General features: G+C 44.0%; 1 protein-coding gene across 1 annotated transcript; it reads left to right on the top strand.

Annotated features, from left to right (window-relative positions):
* Positions 1–5,701: 5,701 nt before the first annotated feature.
* Positions 5,702–13,425, top strand: UXT (ubiquitously expressed prefoldin like chaperone). Its single transcript, XM_026513521.4, has 7 exons — positions 5,702–5,806; positions 5,984–6,090; positions 7,079–7,160; positions 7,300–7,367; positions 7,645–7,752; positions 13,046–13,109; positions 13,326–13,425. The coding sequence occupies exons 2-7, from the start codon at positions 5,993–5,995 to the stop codon at positions 13,377–13,379; spliced, it is 474 nt and encodes a 157-aa protein (XP_026369306.1). The 5' UTR covers positions 5,702–5,806; positions 5,984–5,992; the 3' UTR covers positions 13,380–13,425.
* Positions 13,426–13,501: the final 76 nt, after the last annotated feature.

The following is a 13,501-nucleotide window of genomic DNA, read 5'->3' as shown; positions in this document are numbered from 1 at the left end:
CAAATATCTTCTCCCATTCAGTAGGTTGTCTTTTAGTTTTATTGGTTATTTCCTTTGCTGTGTAGAAGTTTTTTATTTGATGTAGCCCCAATAGTTTATTTTTGCTTTACTTCCCTTGCCTCAGAAGACATATCTAGCAAAATGTTGAGGCTGGTTTTGTGGGCTAATATGTGATCTATTCCAGAGAATGTTCTGTGTACCTTTGAAAAGAATGTGTATTCTGCTGTTTTAGGATGGAATGTTCTGAATATATCTGTTAAATCCATCTGGTCCAGTGTGTCATTCAAAGCCTTTGTTTCCTTTTTGACTTTCTGTTTGGATGATTTGTCCATCGATGTAAGTGGGGTGTTAAAGTCCCCTACTACTATTGTATTACCGTCCATTAGTTCCTTTATGTTTGTTATTAACTGTTTTATGTATTTGGGTGCTCCCATGTTGGGTGCATAAATATTTATAATTGTTATATCTTCTTGTTGGATTGTCCCCTTTATTAGTATAAAGTGTCCTTTGTCTCTTGTTGAGTCCTTTTTTTAAAGTCTATGCTACCCTATGATCCAGCAATTGCACTACCGGGTATTTACCCCAAAGATACAGATGTAGTGAAGAGAAGGGCCATATGCACCCCAATGTTCATAGCAGCATTGTCCACAACAGCCAAATTGTGGAAGGAGCCAAGATGTCCTTCAACAGATGACTGGATTAAGAAGATGTGGTCCATATATACAATGGAATATTACTCAGCCATCAAAAAGAACGATTTCTCAACATTTCCTGCAACATGGACGGGACTGGAGGAGATAATGCTAAGTGAAATAAGTCAAGCAGAGAAAGACAATTATCATACGGTTTCACTCGTTTATGGAACATAAGAAGTAGGAAGAAGTAGGAGAAGAAAGGGAAGAAGGAAAGGGGGGTAAACAGAAGGGGGAATGAACCATGAGAGACTATGGACTCTGGGAAACAAACTGAGGGCTTCAGAGGGGAGGGAGTGGGGGATCGGGATAGGCTGGTGATGGGTATTAAGGAGGACACGTATTGCATGGTGCACTGGGTGTTATACGCAAGTAATGAACATGGAACTTTACATCAAAAACTTGGGATGTACCATATAGTGACTAACATAACATAATAAAAATTTTTTATAAAAAAAATAAAGTCTATTTTGTCCAAAATAAGTATTGCAACTCCAGCTTTCTTTTGGAACTTTTTTTTTAAAAGATTTATTGTCTTGAGAGAGAGAGAGAGCATGAGTGTGGGGAGAGGCAGAGGGAGAAGCAGACTCCCTGCTGAGCAGAGAGCTCGGCCTGGGGCTCAATCCCAGGACCCTGAGATCAGGACCTGAGCTGAAGGCTGACTGAGCCACCCAGATGCACCCCCAGCTTTCTTTTGACATCCATTTGCATGATCAATGCTTCTGCATCCCCTCACTATCAATCTGCAGATGTCTTTTGGTCTGAAATGAGTCTCTTATAGGCAGCATATAGATGGGTCTTGCTTTTTGTATCCATTCCATTACCTGATGTCTTCTAATGGTTTGCAAAGCCTAAAATATGTATTCTCTCATCCTTTTACAGAAAAAGGACCATAGAGGCTTGTTTAGAATATTTAAATCCACACATTAAATATATGACTTCAGTACTAACATTCTATATAGTACCTGACTAAATTATGCTCATTATCTATTAGCACCCAGTTATAAAGATATAGTCATAATTTAGTTTGATTAGCATGAATTCAGCAGACTAATAATAGTTCAGAAAGCATATATTTCTACTATGTATTATACACGGTTGTCCTTGCACTATATGTCCATGATTCTAAATAACCCTTTTGTATTATCCATAAACAAATTTGTTTTCAAAGGTTGTTTGGCAGTAACCTGAGATATTTTACTTTATAAAATCAAAGGATCATTATTTTTAGGGGCACCTGGGTGGCTCAGCCAGTCAAGTGTCCTACTCTTTTTTTTTTTTTTAAGATTTTATTTATTTATCTGACAGAGAGAGACAGCGAGAGAGGGAACACAAGCAAGGGGAGTGTCAGAGGGAGAAGCAGGCTTCCCACTGAGCATGGAGCCCGACGCGGGGCTTGATCCCAGGACCCTGGGATCATGACCTGAGCCAAAGGCAGACGCTTAACAGCTGAGCCACCCAGGCGCCCCCCCCAAGTGTCCTACGCTTGATTACAGCTCAGGTCTTGATCTCAGGGTTGTGAGCTCAAGTCCCGCATTGGGCTCCAAGCTGGGCATGGAGCCTACTTAAAAATATAAATAAAGAAAAATAAAGAAATTAAAATTAAAAAGAGATACTTCTATATTTACTCCCCAAACAACAGGTAACAATATTGGTTTCCCCTCATACCTGTCAACTGCAGCCAACACGGAGATGAGCCTCTCAGATTCCTCTTCAAGAAAGGACTCATCGCCCAGTTGCGAGAAGTATGGTTCTGCTGGGCTTCACCTCAGCTTTAGCGCCAAGGTCCTGCTATTCTCAGGGCTGTCTCCAGCCTATGACTGAGCAATGAGGGGGTTCAAAGGGCTAGGTGGGACTCCTCTAACAGGAACTCTTTGCTCTGGAGCTCTATGTTGGGCTAGCTGCAAGTCTGTCTGGTTGGCATCATGGTCTGAAGCTCCCTCTGCCCAACCCTGCTTCCCTCCTTTCCTTTCACAGGTGCCCAATAGACCTGCATCTAACTCCCATGTCACTATCTGCTTCCTGGAAACTTAAGCTGTGACACCAACAGTATATTACAAATCTTTCTGGTCTTTTCCAACCTGGTACACGAAAAACAGCATTTCATATGTTTTATTTTGCATTTCTCTATTATGATTGAGGAGGAACACATTTTCATGTATTTAAAAGTGATTTGCCTATCTACGAATAGTCTCTGTCTAGTTTCTTTTAAATTGTTGGGCTTTTATATTGATTTGTAGGAATACTTTATATATTTAAGTAAACTAGCCATTGATTGCCTCTGTTGCAAATTTTTCTTTGCAACTTGCCATTTGGCTTTAAGGTTTTTAAGGTTAATTGTGCATACGGTAATTTTATGAACACGGTGTATCAATACATTCACTCATGACTTCAGAATTTTATGTCATCACTAGAAAGGACTTCACTCTAAGATAATAAATATTCTCCCATTTTTTTTATTCCTTCTCGCACACTGATGGTTCCATTTTTACATTTAAATCTTTAGTCCACCCGGAATTTATTTTAGTGTAGGAAGCGTGGGAGAGTTCTAATTTTCTTGTTTCCTGGAGAATGGCATGAAATATTTCATTCTGCTGATGAACTGGTAGGCTTTTTCCTCGTGGACAATACAAATCATATAACTGGATCCATTTCCCCTTTTGCTATTGTTGTAGGAAAATCACAGACAAATTCACAGTTAAGCACAGAAGTGAACTTCATACCTACGTACCAATTTTCCCTGATGTTAATCTTCTATTTGTTTGTAGTTTTGTGATCCTGCTTTTATTTTTCAACTTTATGAGATGTATTCCTATCAGGTTCCAAATATCCAGTGGAAAATAAAGCAGGGAGTAAATGAACACGTAAGCTCTAACTCATCTGGGCCTTAGTCATTTCTTGCGCTTCCTTCCTTGTGGGTAGGAAGTTGAGTGGGAGGGAGAGAAAATACAAATGGAGATAATAGGCACGGTCTGCCTCACGTCTCCCGGAAGCACCAGCCTAAAAACGCTCATCCATAAGCCAGGTAAGAGGTCACCAGTGGAAGCTTGGGAGGCCCACATCCTTAGAGCCCCAACATATGTATTGGTGATTGACAGGGTTGTATAGAGCTGACATGACTGAAGCTGGCAAACTTCTCCTGTTAAAGGCCAGATGGTAAATACTTTGGGATTTTCAGGCTATATGGTCTCTTTGGCAACTACTATGCCAGAAATAAGCATGAAAGCATCCACAGACAATAAATAAGTAAATGCGTATAGCTGTGTTCCATAAAACTTTATTATTGGACATTGAAATCTGAATTTTACGTATTTTTCAAACATCACAAAATAGTCTTTTTACTTTTTTCTAAGCATTAAAAAAGTGAAAACAGTATTCTTAGACTGCAGGTTGTAGAAAAAAGGTCAGCAAACCCTTGATGCAGAGGTTAGATGAGGAAGTTGGTTATCGGGACTATGTGTATAACTGTCACTTAATACTTGACTGCCAATGCAGTGACCTCCTTTAGATCAATTTCTACTTCTAGAAACTTATTACAAGGAAATAGCAAGAGAGAAAGCAAATGTGGCCAAATATTAACACTTGTCGAGTCTAAATGCAGGCTCTATGGGTGTTCACTGCCAACTTTTCTGTAGGCTTAAAATGTAAAAATAAAGTTGGGTACACGTTTTTAAAAAGTAAAAAATGTGGGCACCTGGTTGGTTTGGCGTCTGCCTTGGGATCAGTCCATGAACCCAGGATCATGACTCCCAGGTCATGACCCCAAGTCCGGCTCCCCACTCAGCTGGGAGTCTGTTTCTCCCTCTGCCCCTCTCCCTGCTGGTGCTCTCTCAAATAAATAAATAGAATCTTAATTTAAAAAGTAAAAAATGTTTCTGTGAAATGTAAGTTAATAGACTTGCATGGACGCATCTCCAGCTCATCAGAACTCTGTGTTCTTTTGTGTTAAATAAAGATAATAAATAAAACACCTTTTTCCCCCCCACAGGAAAATGGTATAGATTAACTCAATAATAGTTGTCTAACTACCTGGTGTCTGTTTCAATCACACCAAATGTAATTTTAATTATATGGAACATGAGAAGAGTTACAAAAAAATGTATTTTTAAAAATCACGTTTCCTTTACAATCATCTTGATCTAAGGGCAAAGAAAAGCTTGAGTTGCTTAGGTTTTGAGCATTTGAAAGAAAAACTTGCTTTTACACACGAAACAGACAAAGTATTTGAGAAGACGTCACTGGTAGGAGTGGGTGGTCTAGACCCTATAGGAGGAACAGCATTTGAAGGATCTGGCATCTGAGTTCTCCCTTCAGACTCAGCCTGGACTTCCTGGGTTTGATGATATTATTTGAAAATCTAACATAGGAAAATAAATTAACTTGAGTGCATACAAATAAATAAAAAGTTTACACATTTAAATAAAGACATAGGAACTATTTCTAACTACAGAATAGCCGATCTTGAGCAGAGGACTTCAGCGACCCTCCACTTGACGCCTCTATTAAACGAGGTAATAGAAATAGTGCGTTGTCACTTCTGTTCGGATCCTAGTTTTGGATTGCAGGCTGCAAAACTGGAGTTATCAAAGATGACTTTCAGGAAATCTGTCTCCGTGTAAAATTTTTTTTAATGCTCACATTCATTCCTATTACCGGGAGTCAAACCGAACTCTCCGTGTGAAAAATCAAATTCCACAGCGATAGTTCACAGGGAGGTACTCTCCCTTTTACAAACCAGAACCATAATCAATCCTCGCCCATCTGCTTCCGAAGCTCTTTTAAATACTAAAATCTTTAGTCTCTCTACCTCCACCTGTACGCCCCGCCTCCCCCAGAACCCGCCAAATCCCATTAAAGTCCGCCCCCGCGAGCCACGCACAGTCCCCACAGGTTCCACGCGCCTCCCCGCTCCCACGCTCTGCAGTCGCGCGAACTCTCTTCGGATTCGCTGAAGCCCCGCCCTTCTCTCCTCGGCTTCTCCCACTTTCAGCCACTTAGAACCGCCTTGCCCACCTGGCTATTTGGTTGGCCAGCGCCCTCGTCGTACGTCATTCACCCGCGCCACCCGGAAGCCGCGGTTTATAGCAACCGTTCTTATTGCCGGCGGCTCTAAGGTGAGGGCCGCGTTTGGGTGTCCCTGGGTGGCCGGGTCCCAGAGTTGGGAGGGGCAGAAGGCAGAACCCCCGGCAGAAGCCGGACGAGCCCACTCCCGCTGTTGAGAGGGTGCAGATGTACTGTGCCGGAGGCCAAACTGAGTGGTCACCGTGGTCTACCCCCTCCCCATTCCTCAGGAGCCCATCATGGCGACGCCCCCTAAACGGCGGGCGGTGGAAACCACGGGGGAGAAAGTGCTGCGCTATGAGGCCTTCATCTGTGACGTGCTACAGCGGGACCTGCGGTGAGTCACAGCGTGGAGGGCCGGGCGTGTGGAACGTTCCACGTGGGGGGGCGGGGCGTTCGAAGTCAGGGCCTAGTGTTCTGATTGGTGGCGGAGGCGTTCGGAGCCCGGCCCCGTGCGCCGACCCAGCGAGAAGGAGGGGGGCGACATCCGGGGTGTGACTTGGGCTGGGATGTGGGCGGTCTTAGTGGAGGGTGTGTCCGCGCTTGTGCGGCCTCCCATCTCACGGGCTGAGCTAGAGTCCAAAGCGGGAGTTCTCAGGTTCGAATCCTTCCTTGGCTTGGCCATTTCGCCGTCCATGTGAAGACGTTGTACCCTGCCTCACCTTTCTGTGCCTCGGTTTTTTTATCTGTGAAATGGGAAAATTGGTGGAACCTTCCTGATGGGGTGATTTTGAGTTTTTAATGTGTTCAGCCCTTGTAAAGGATTTAACATGGATACTATGGGCTCAATGAGTATGAAAAACTATCATTAATCTGAGCAGGAGGTAGAGTGTTCAGAAGTAGGATAATGAACATTCTAGAAGGGATGAAAGATTTTTCTAGGGTGAGAATGGGACACTTTTTTTGAGAATGGGATATTCTGATGGGAGGGAGGCATTGGGAGTAGAGTGTGATAATAGTACTAATAAATGATAGCTAATACATATATAGAGCTTACTATTTGGTTAGACACTATTATAAGTACTTTGTAGTAAACACTCATTTAATTCTCCTAATGACTCTGTGAGGTAATACTTGTCATCCCTTTTTTATAGACAGGCAAATGGAGTCCCAAAGAGGTTACTTACTTGCCAAAGTCACACAACTACTAAAAAAGAGGGCCTGGATTTAAACCCAAGCAGTCTGACTCAAAATTCAAATCTTAGCTTCTGCACTAAAATGCTTCTTTAGAGCACGGCAACATGAGGGGGTCTCAGTCATAATATGAGGTATTCTAAGAGGGCCAGGGCTTCCTGTTGGTCACCATTATCCTCTTGTCCCATCAGAAAAGTGCTGGACCATCGCGACAAGGTATATGAGCAGCTGGCCAAATACCTTCAACTGAGAAATGTCATTGAGCGACTTCAGGTAAAAACACCAAGGTTAGGTACCATTTTGGTGTGTGTGGGCAAGGGAGGGGGATGGGAGGAGAGACCCCATACCAAAACCTGTCAGCTGACCTAAAATTTGACCACTGACCCCTACCTCTTTTTCCCTGGCCCCACAGGAAGCTAAGCCCTCGGAGTTATATATGCAGGTGGATTTGGGCTGTAACTTCTTCGTTGACACAGTTGTGTGAGTGTCTGCCTGCCCCTCTGAGCCCACAGGGCTCAGCTTCCCCCTTCCTTCATTCAACAAATATTTTTTTGAGTATTTGCTATGTACCAGACACTGTGCTAGGTGTTGCGGATATGACAGCAAATCGAATAGGACAAAATCCCTGCCTTCCCAGAGCTTCAATTTGGGGAAGGTGGGGGAGTGGACTAAAAAAAAAAAAATCTTCAATAAACTGTATAGTATGCCAAACAGTGATAAGGACTTCCCCCACTTCCTCTAACCATTGTTTCCTCAGCCCAGACACTTCACGAATCTACGTGGCCCTCGGATATGGTTTTTTCCTGGAGTTGACACTGGCAGAAGCTCTCAAGTTCATTGATCGTAAGAGCAATCTCCTCACAGAGTAAGTCTATTCTATGCGGATAGTGTCAAAGATGCCACCATTTGCAACACCCTTCTCCCTTTCCCCATTGCTCCCTGGGATGAGACTTCAGGGCCCATTTCCCCTCCTCCTCAGGACTAGGGGGAGACGCAAAGCTTAGCCCCAAGTATAACACATAGTAACCACTAAGTAAATGGTCTTTATAGTGTTCATTCACACACATTTGCTGGCTATCTGTTCTGTGCCAAACTCTGTACTTGTCAGTGGGGAGGCAGCAGTGAACAAGACAGAAGGGTTCCTTGAAAGCCTAATCTTGACCAGACCTAGGAGTTTTTGACCTATAAATCAGTAACAGTAAAACAAGTTCCTTTGAATTACCTCCTACTAATTTTCCTGCTTGTTCACTGTACTCTCACCACACTGACCTTCCCAGACTTCTCAAAACACCCCCAGAGTGATCCCACCTTAGGGTAACTGCAGTGGCTGTACTCTCTGCCTATAACACGCTTTTCCAGGTACATACATGGCTTCCTTTCTCCTAACTCAGTTTGAGTCTTTCTTAAATGTCACCTCCTCAATGACGCCTTCTGTAACCTGACTTTAAAATTGCAACCTCTGGGGGCACTTAGGTGGCTCAGTCGATTGAGCATCTGACTCTTGGTTTCAGCTCAGGTCATGATCTCAGGGTCCTGGGATAGAGCCCCGCATCAAGCTCTGTATTGAGCAGGGAGTCTGCTGGAAATTCTCTCCCTCTCCCTCCCCCTCTGCCCCTCCCTGCACTCTCTCTTTCTCTCTCCCCTTCTAAATGGGTAAAGTCTTTTTTAAAAATTGCAACCCCTCTCACTCCTCATTCCCCTCCCTTGTTCTACATATGACCTCTTAATGTTTACTGTGTAATTCACTTCTTTCTAAACTTCATTGCCTTGCCCATTAGGATGTAAGCTTTACAAAGGGAGATATTTTGTCTATGCCCCCGAGAGACCAGAATAGTACATAGAATACAGTAGGCACTCTGTGTTTGTTGAATGACTTTAAAAGGGTATGCTGGAACCAGATTGAAGGGGGAACTGAAACAGATCTCTGGTGGTGCGGGGGAAGGTAATGTGGGGAGAAAGTATGGGCTCCAATTGAGTTTAAGGCTTTGTGCAAGGAAGGGAAATTGGGAGTGTGGATGAGAGGTTTGAAATGTAGCTAGGGAAGGCCTTCCAGGGGAAGTGACATTTGAGTCTCTTGGTCGAGTGGGGCTATCTGGGGAGAGCATTCCTGTCAAGGGAACCGGTGTGACTGCCACATTAGCAGAATTGCCAAGAGAGGCAAACATGGCAACAGAGGGGACACCGAGCAATATACTTAGATGAATACTATCTCACAAGAATGAATACCACTGATGTAAAATGCCTTCTGGGTTATATTTAGTCCTACATTCATTTCTTCCAGAGTTGCCTCTCTCATGGTTTTAGTAACTCTTCTCTTTTCAAACCACTCCAAGGTTGCAGTGCTAGTAGACCCAAAAGACCTCAGATCTGCTGAGATTTCTAAATCTTAGTGATCAGACCAATTGGCGAAGGGGTCAAGGGGCCTGCTTTCGTGGGCCAACACAGTTCTGAACTAGTGGTCATTTAGACCACATCCATTTTTTATAACAAAACTTTCCTTGTTATGTCGCAGGATTCCTAAGCCTTTCAGATAGAGATTTTTAATTTTTTGAGACTTGATGTCTTTCCCAGAAATATATTTAAATTGTCAGTGCCTGCCCCCTCGTCTGATACTTTTGATATATTTATCTGGTTTATTAGTGTAATGAGAAATGTGATTGAATCTCTTATTATAATTAGGAGGGCTTCTTAGAAGTTTGATCTTTCTAGGAGATGAAGATTTGAGTCTGGGTAGCTCACGCTCCTCTTTAAAATACTTTGTTACTTGGGACACACTTTGAACTAACTTTCAGGTTATTTTATGCAACCAAAAGGACCATCAGTCCTTCTTACTTTTAGCGTATTTCTTTGGGGAGTGGGAGGATCAGATCTGTGTGATTACAGAAAGGAGTACACATCCACAGACACGTAACTATAGAAGAGACAGAATAGGGGCATCTGGCGGGCTCAGTCGGTGGAGCGTGGGACTCTTGATCTCAGGGTTGTGGGTTCAAGCCCACATTGGGTGTAGAGATTGCTTAAAAATAAAATGTTTTAAAAAAAAGAGAAGAGACAGAGTAACCATTGGACTATTAACACTGCCTTACATATTAAATCAGTAGCAAAAAATTAAACATCTCTTGTTTGTGTTACAACTAGCATTTGGTGGACTTTGTATTTTTCTCCTTTTTTAAAAGTGTTGCAGCTCATAGCCTTTCCTAGACTATTCGTGTACCATTAACTAAGTTTGTTCTCTTTATTGATGTTCAGATTGCCCTTAGAAGCTGATCAGGTTCATTACTCTGTTCTTTGAGTACTTCCCCAGATAGTCTTGAAAGCATTCTTGCTCTCCGGCAGCAGTACCATGCTTCTTTGATTTTTTGCCTTTAAACATGGACTCAACTGTCTCCTGAGGACTTCAGGTTCCTTTGACTGGAGTAGTTATTCAGTCATTCATTCAACATACATTGGCGCCTACTATGTGCTACACACTGTTTGCATCCTGGGGATACAGCAGGAAACAAAGCAGACCAGTCTCTGTTCTCTGCATTTATGTAGCTTACATTCTAGTTAGGGGAGCCAGACAATAAAAAATAGGTAAATGATGTAGTATGTGACACGTTGGCAGTGCTACAGGGAACAGCAGGGAACAGAGAGAAGAAACATTGCCTGGGAAAAAATTTTTTGCAATATTGTATGATGACAAATGCTAATTTGTCTTATTGTGGTGATCATTTCACAATGTATACAAATATCGAATCATTATGTTATACCTTTGAAACCAATGTTACATGTCAGACTTTTTGTGTAAACATTTTATTTATTTATTTGACAGAGAGAGAGCACAAGCAGGGGGAGCCGTAGAATGAGACAGAGAAGCAGGCTCCCTTCCAAGCAGGGAGCTGATGCGGGGTTCGATCCCAGGACCCTGGGATCATGACCTGAGCCGAAGGCAGATATTTAACCGTCTGAGCCACCCAGGCGCCCCAGTTATACTTTAATAATTAGAAAAAGGATGGGTGCTTGGGTGGCTCAGTTGGTTACGCTGCCAGACTCTTGATTTTGGCTCAGGTCATGATCTCAGGGTCCTGGGACCAAGCCCTGTGTCAGGCTTCACGCTCAGCAGGGAATCTGCTTGAGGTTTCTCTCTCTCCCTCTCCATCTGCCCCTCCCCTGCTTTCTCTCTCCCAAATAAATAAATCTTTAAAAAATTGAAAAAGGAAATGAGACATTGCCTATGACGGAGCAGTTGCAATTTTAAATAGAATGGTTGATGGGATGTGGGGTGTGAGAGTTTTGGGCTGAACAACTGGAAGGATGGAGTTGCCATTATCTGAGAGGGGAAAAAATAGAGAAGGAGCAGCTTTGGAGAGGAAGACCCAAGACTTCAGCCTAGGACCTGTTAAGTATGAGGTGTTTATTAAACACTGAAGTAGTTTTTGAAGATGTAGTTAAAACTCCCAACGCTGGAGTTCAGGAGAGGGGTCTGGAATGAAAATACAAATTTGGGCTATATCGATATATAAACAGGTTCATAGTGCTGAACTTTTTTTCCAATTTAACATTCTATGATGTTACCTTCTATTTTCCTTACCATGTCTAGTTTGTCTAAAATTGATTTCTGCTTTGACAAACAGTTCAGCACAATAAAATCCACATTCCTTATCACAGTATCAAGACCCCGTGTGATCCAGCCCCTTCCTACCTCTCAGACCTTCTCTTGTATCACTTTCCTTCCGCCATTCACTTAATTCCTAACACTCTGACTTCCAGACTGTTCCTCCAACAGCTCTTTCCCGCCTCTTGGCCTTTTTGGGGAAAAGACCGTCTCTTACTGTTTAACTCTTGCTCATTCTTCGTTCTTCAGAAGGGCCTTCCTTGATCCTTTGTACCAATTAGGATTCTTCTGGGTGAGGCTGATCCCAGTCAGCCTCGAAGATATACGGGGTTGACTGGCTTATGTAACTCCACAGTCAGGGCCACAGTGGTTTCCAGCAACTCCAGCTTCCCAGTTGCTTAGGCCTTGGGATCTTACTTGAATCCTCTCTCTCACACCTGACATTCCAACCGTTTGGTAAATCCTGTTGATTCTGCCTTCAAAATATATTCCAAATCCAGTCACTAGTCATCACCTCAGCTGCTGACACTGGTCTGAGTCTCCATCTCTCACCCGGGCTATTAAAGTAGCCTTCTCACTGGACTCCCTGCTTCCACACTAGCTCTCCTTATCCCCAGTCATCCACACCGCAGCCAGAGGGAACCTCTTAAACCCTAGTCAGTGGGGCGCCTGGGTGGCTCAGTCAGTGAAGCGTCTGACTTCAGCTCAGGTTATGATCTCAGCGTCCTGGGATCGAGCCCCGCATCAGGGGCTGTACACTCAGTGGGGAGTCTGCTTCTCCCTTTGCCCCGCCCCCTGTTCGTGCACTCGCTCTTGCTCTCTCTCTCTCAAATAAATAAATAAAATCTTTAAAAAAAACCACCCTGTCAGTTCACATCCCTTCTCTAATCACAAGCCTCCCTTGGCTCCCATCTCACTTAGAGTAAAAGTCAGAGCCTTGTGGGTTTCACACGATCTGCCTTCCCAGCTTACCTCTCTGACCTCAGCTCCTACAGTTCCCCCTTCACTTACTCTTCTTCAGCCACACCAGCCTCTTTGCATGTGCTGGCCCTTGTGTCTGGAACATTCATCTTCCATCTATCCACATGATCCACTTCTTTAAGTCGTTACTCAGATGCTTCTCAGTGCAGCCGTTTGTAAGTAAGCTCGTTAGAATTGCGGCCCCCACTCCTGCACTCCTTCTCCTCTCTTATCATTTAACTTTTTCTTTTTTTACTTATAACCATCTGACGTGTGAGCGATGTTACTCCATCATTTGTCCCTCTCAACGAGAACTCGAGCTCCATAAGGCCAAGATTTTTGTTTGTTGCGTTTGCTGTTCTCTCCCCAGTACCTGAGATGGCCTGGCGTAGAGTAGGGATTCAGTAAATGTCTCCAAATCAATGCAGCCCAGATGGTGTCCCGGCATCTGTGCACAGGAGCAGGTCAGGCCGTAGCATGTCCTGCTACCTGCCATGTGGAAGCCCTCCAGGGCGTAGGTAGTTCTGGAAGGAATGAGGAAGCATCCTCCTCATGAGTGTAAGTGGGGCCCACTTTGCCCTTTCTTGTTTCTTTTCTCCAGGCTCAGCGACAGCCTCACCAAGGACTCCATGAATATCAAGGCCCACATCCACATGTTGCTAGAGGTGAGAGCAGCTCACCCCACTCCCAGACTCTGTCTCCAAATGTGTTCAGGGTGGTGTGACCTGAGGAAGGGAGAGAGCCAGGGACGGGAAGGACCATCTTTCTCTCTAAGCTGGAGCCAAGCTGGAGCCAGGCTGGCTCTGAGGGAGGTGTTGGAGCAAGCCTGGGTGGAGGCCTGGACCCAGTCTCTGTTCAATCTGTTCTGTCCTCTTTTTCAGGGGCTTAGAGAACTACAAGGCCTGCAGAATTTCCCGGAGACACCTCACCACTGACTTCTTCCCCGCCTCCTCAGACATTAAAGAGCCTGAATGCCTTTGAGTCACATGGCCCTTCTTTCCCCCACCTCAACCCCTGCTGTTTGCTAAGGTGCCCTGTTTCTAAAGCACAAAGTTAC

The sequence above is a fragment of the Ursus arctos genome, chromosome X, assembly GCF_023065955.2.
Source record: "Ursus arctos isolate Adak ecotype North America chromosome X, UrsArc2.0, whole genome shotgun sequence".
NCBI lineage: Eukaryota > Metazoa > Chordata > Mammalia > Carnivora > Ursidae > Ursus > Ursus arctos.
This window is presented reverse-complemented; position numbering and strand designations above follow the sequence as displayed.

Excerpts from the sequence above, each read along its gene's own strand:
- UXT (XM_026513521.4), top strand. The coding sequence starts at position 5,993 with ATGGCGACGCCCCCTAAACGGCGGGCGGTGGAAACCACGGGGGAGAAA. Across the intron at positions 7,161-7,299 it reads ATGTCATTGAGCGACTTCAG|GAAGCTAAGCCCTCGGAGTT; the intron begins GTAAAAACACCA and ends CTGGCCCCACAG. Across the intron at positions 7,753-13,045 it reads AAGAGCAATCTCCTCACAGA|GCTCAGCGACAGCCTCACCA; the intron begins GTAAGTCTATTC and ends TCTTTTCTCCAG.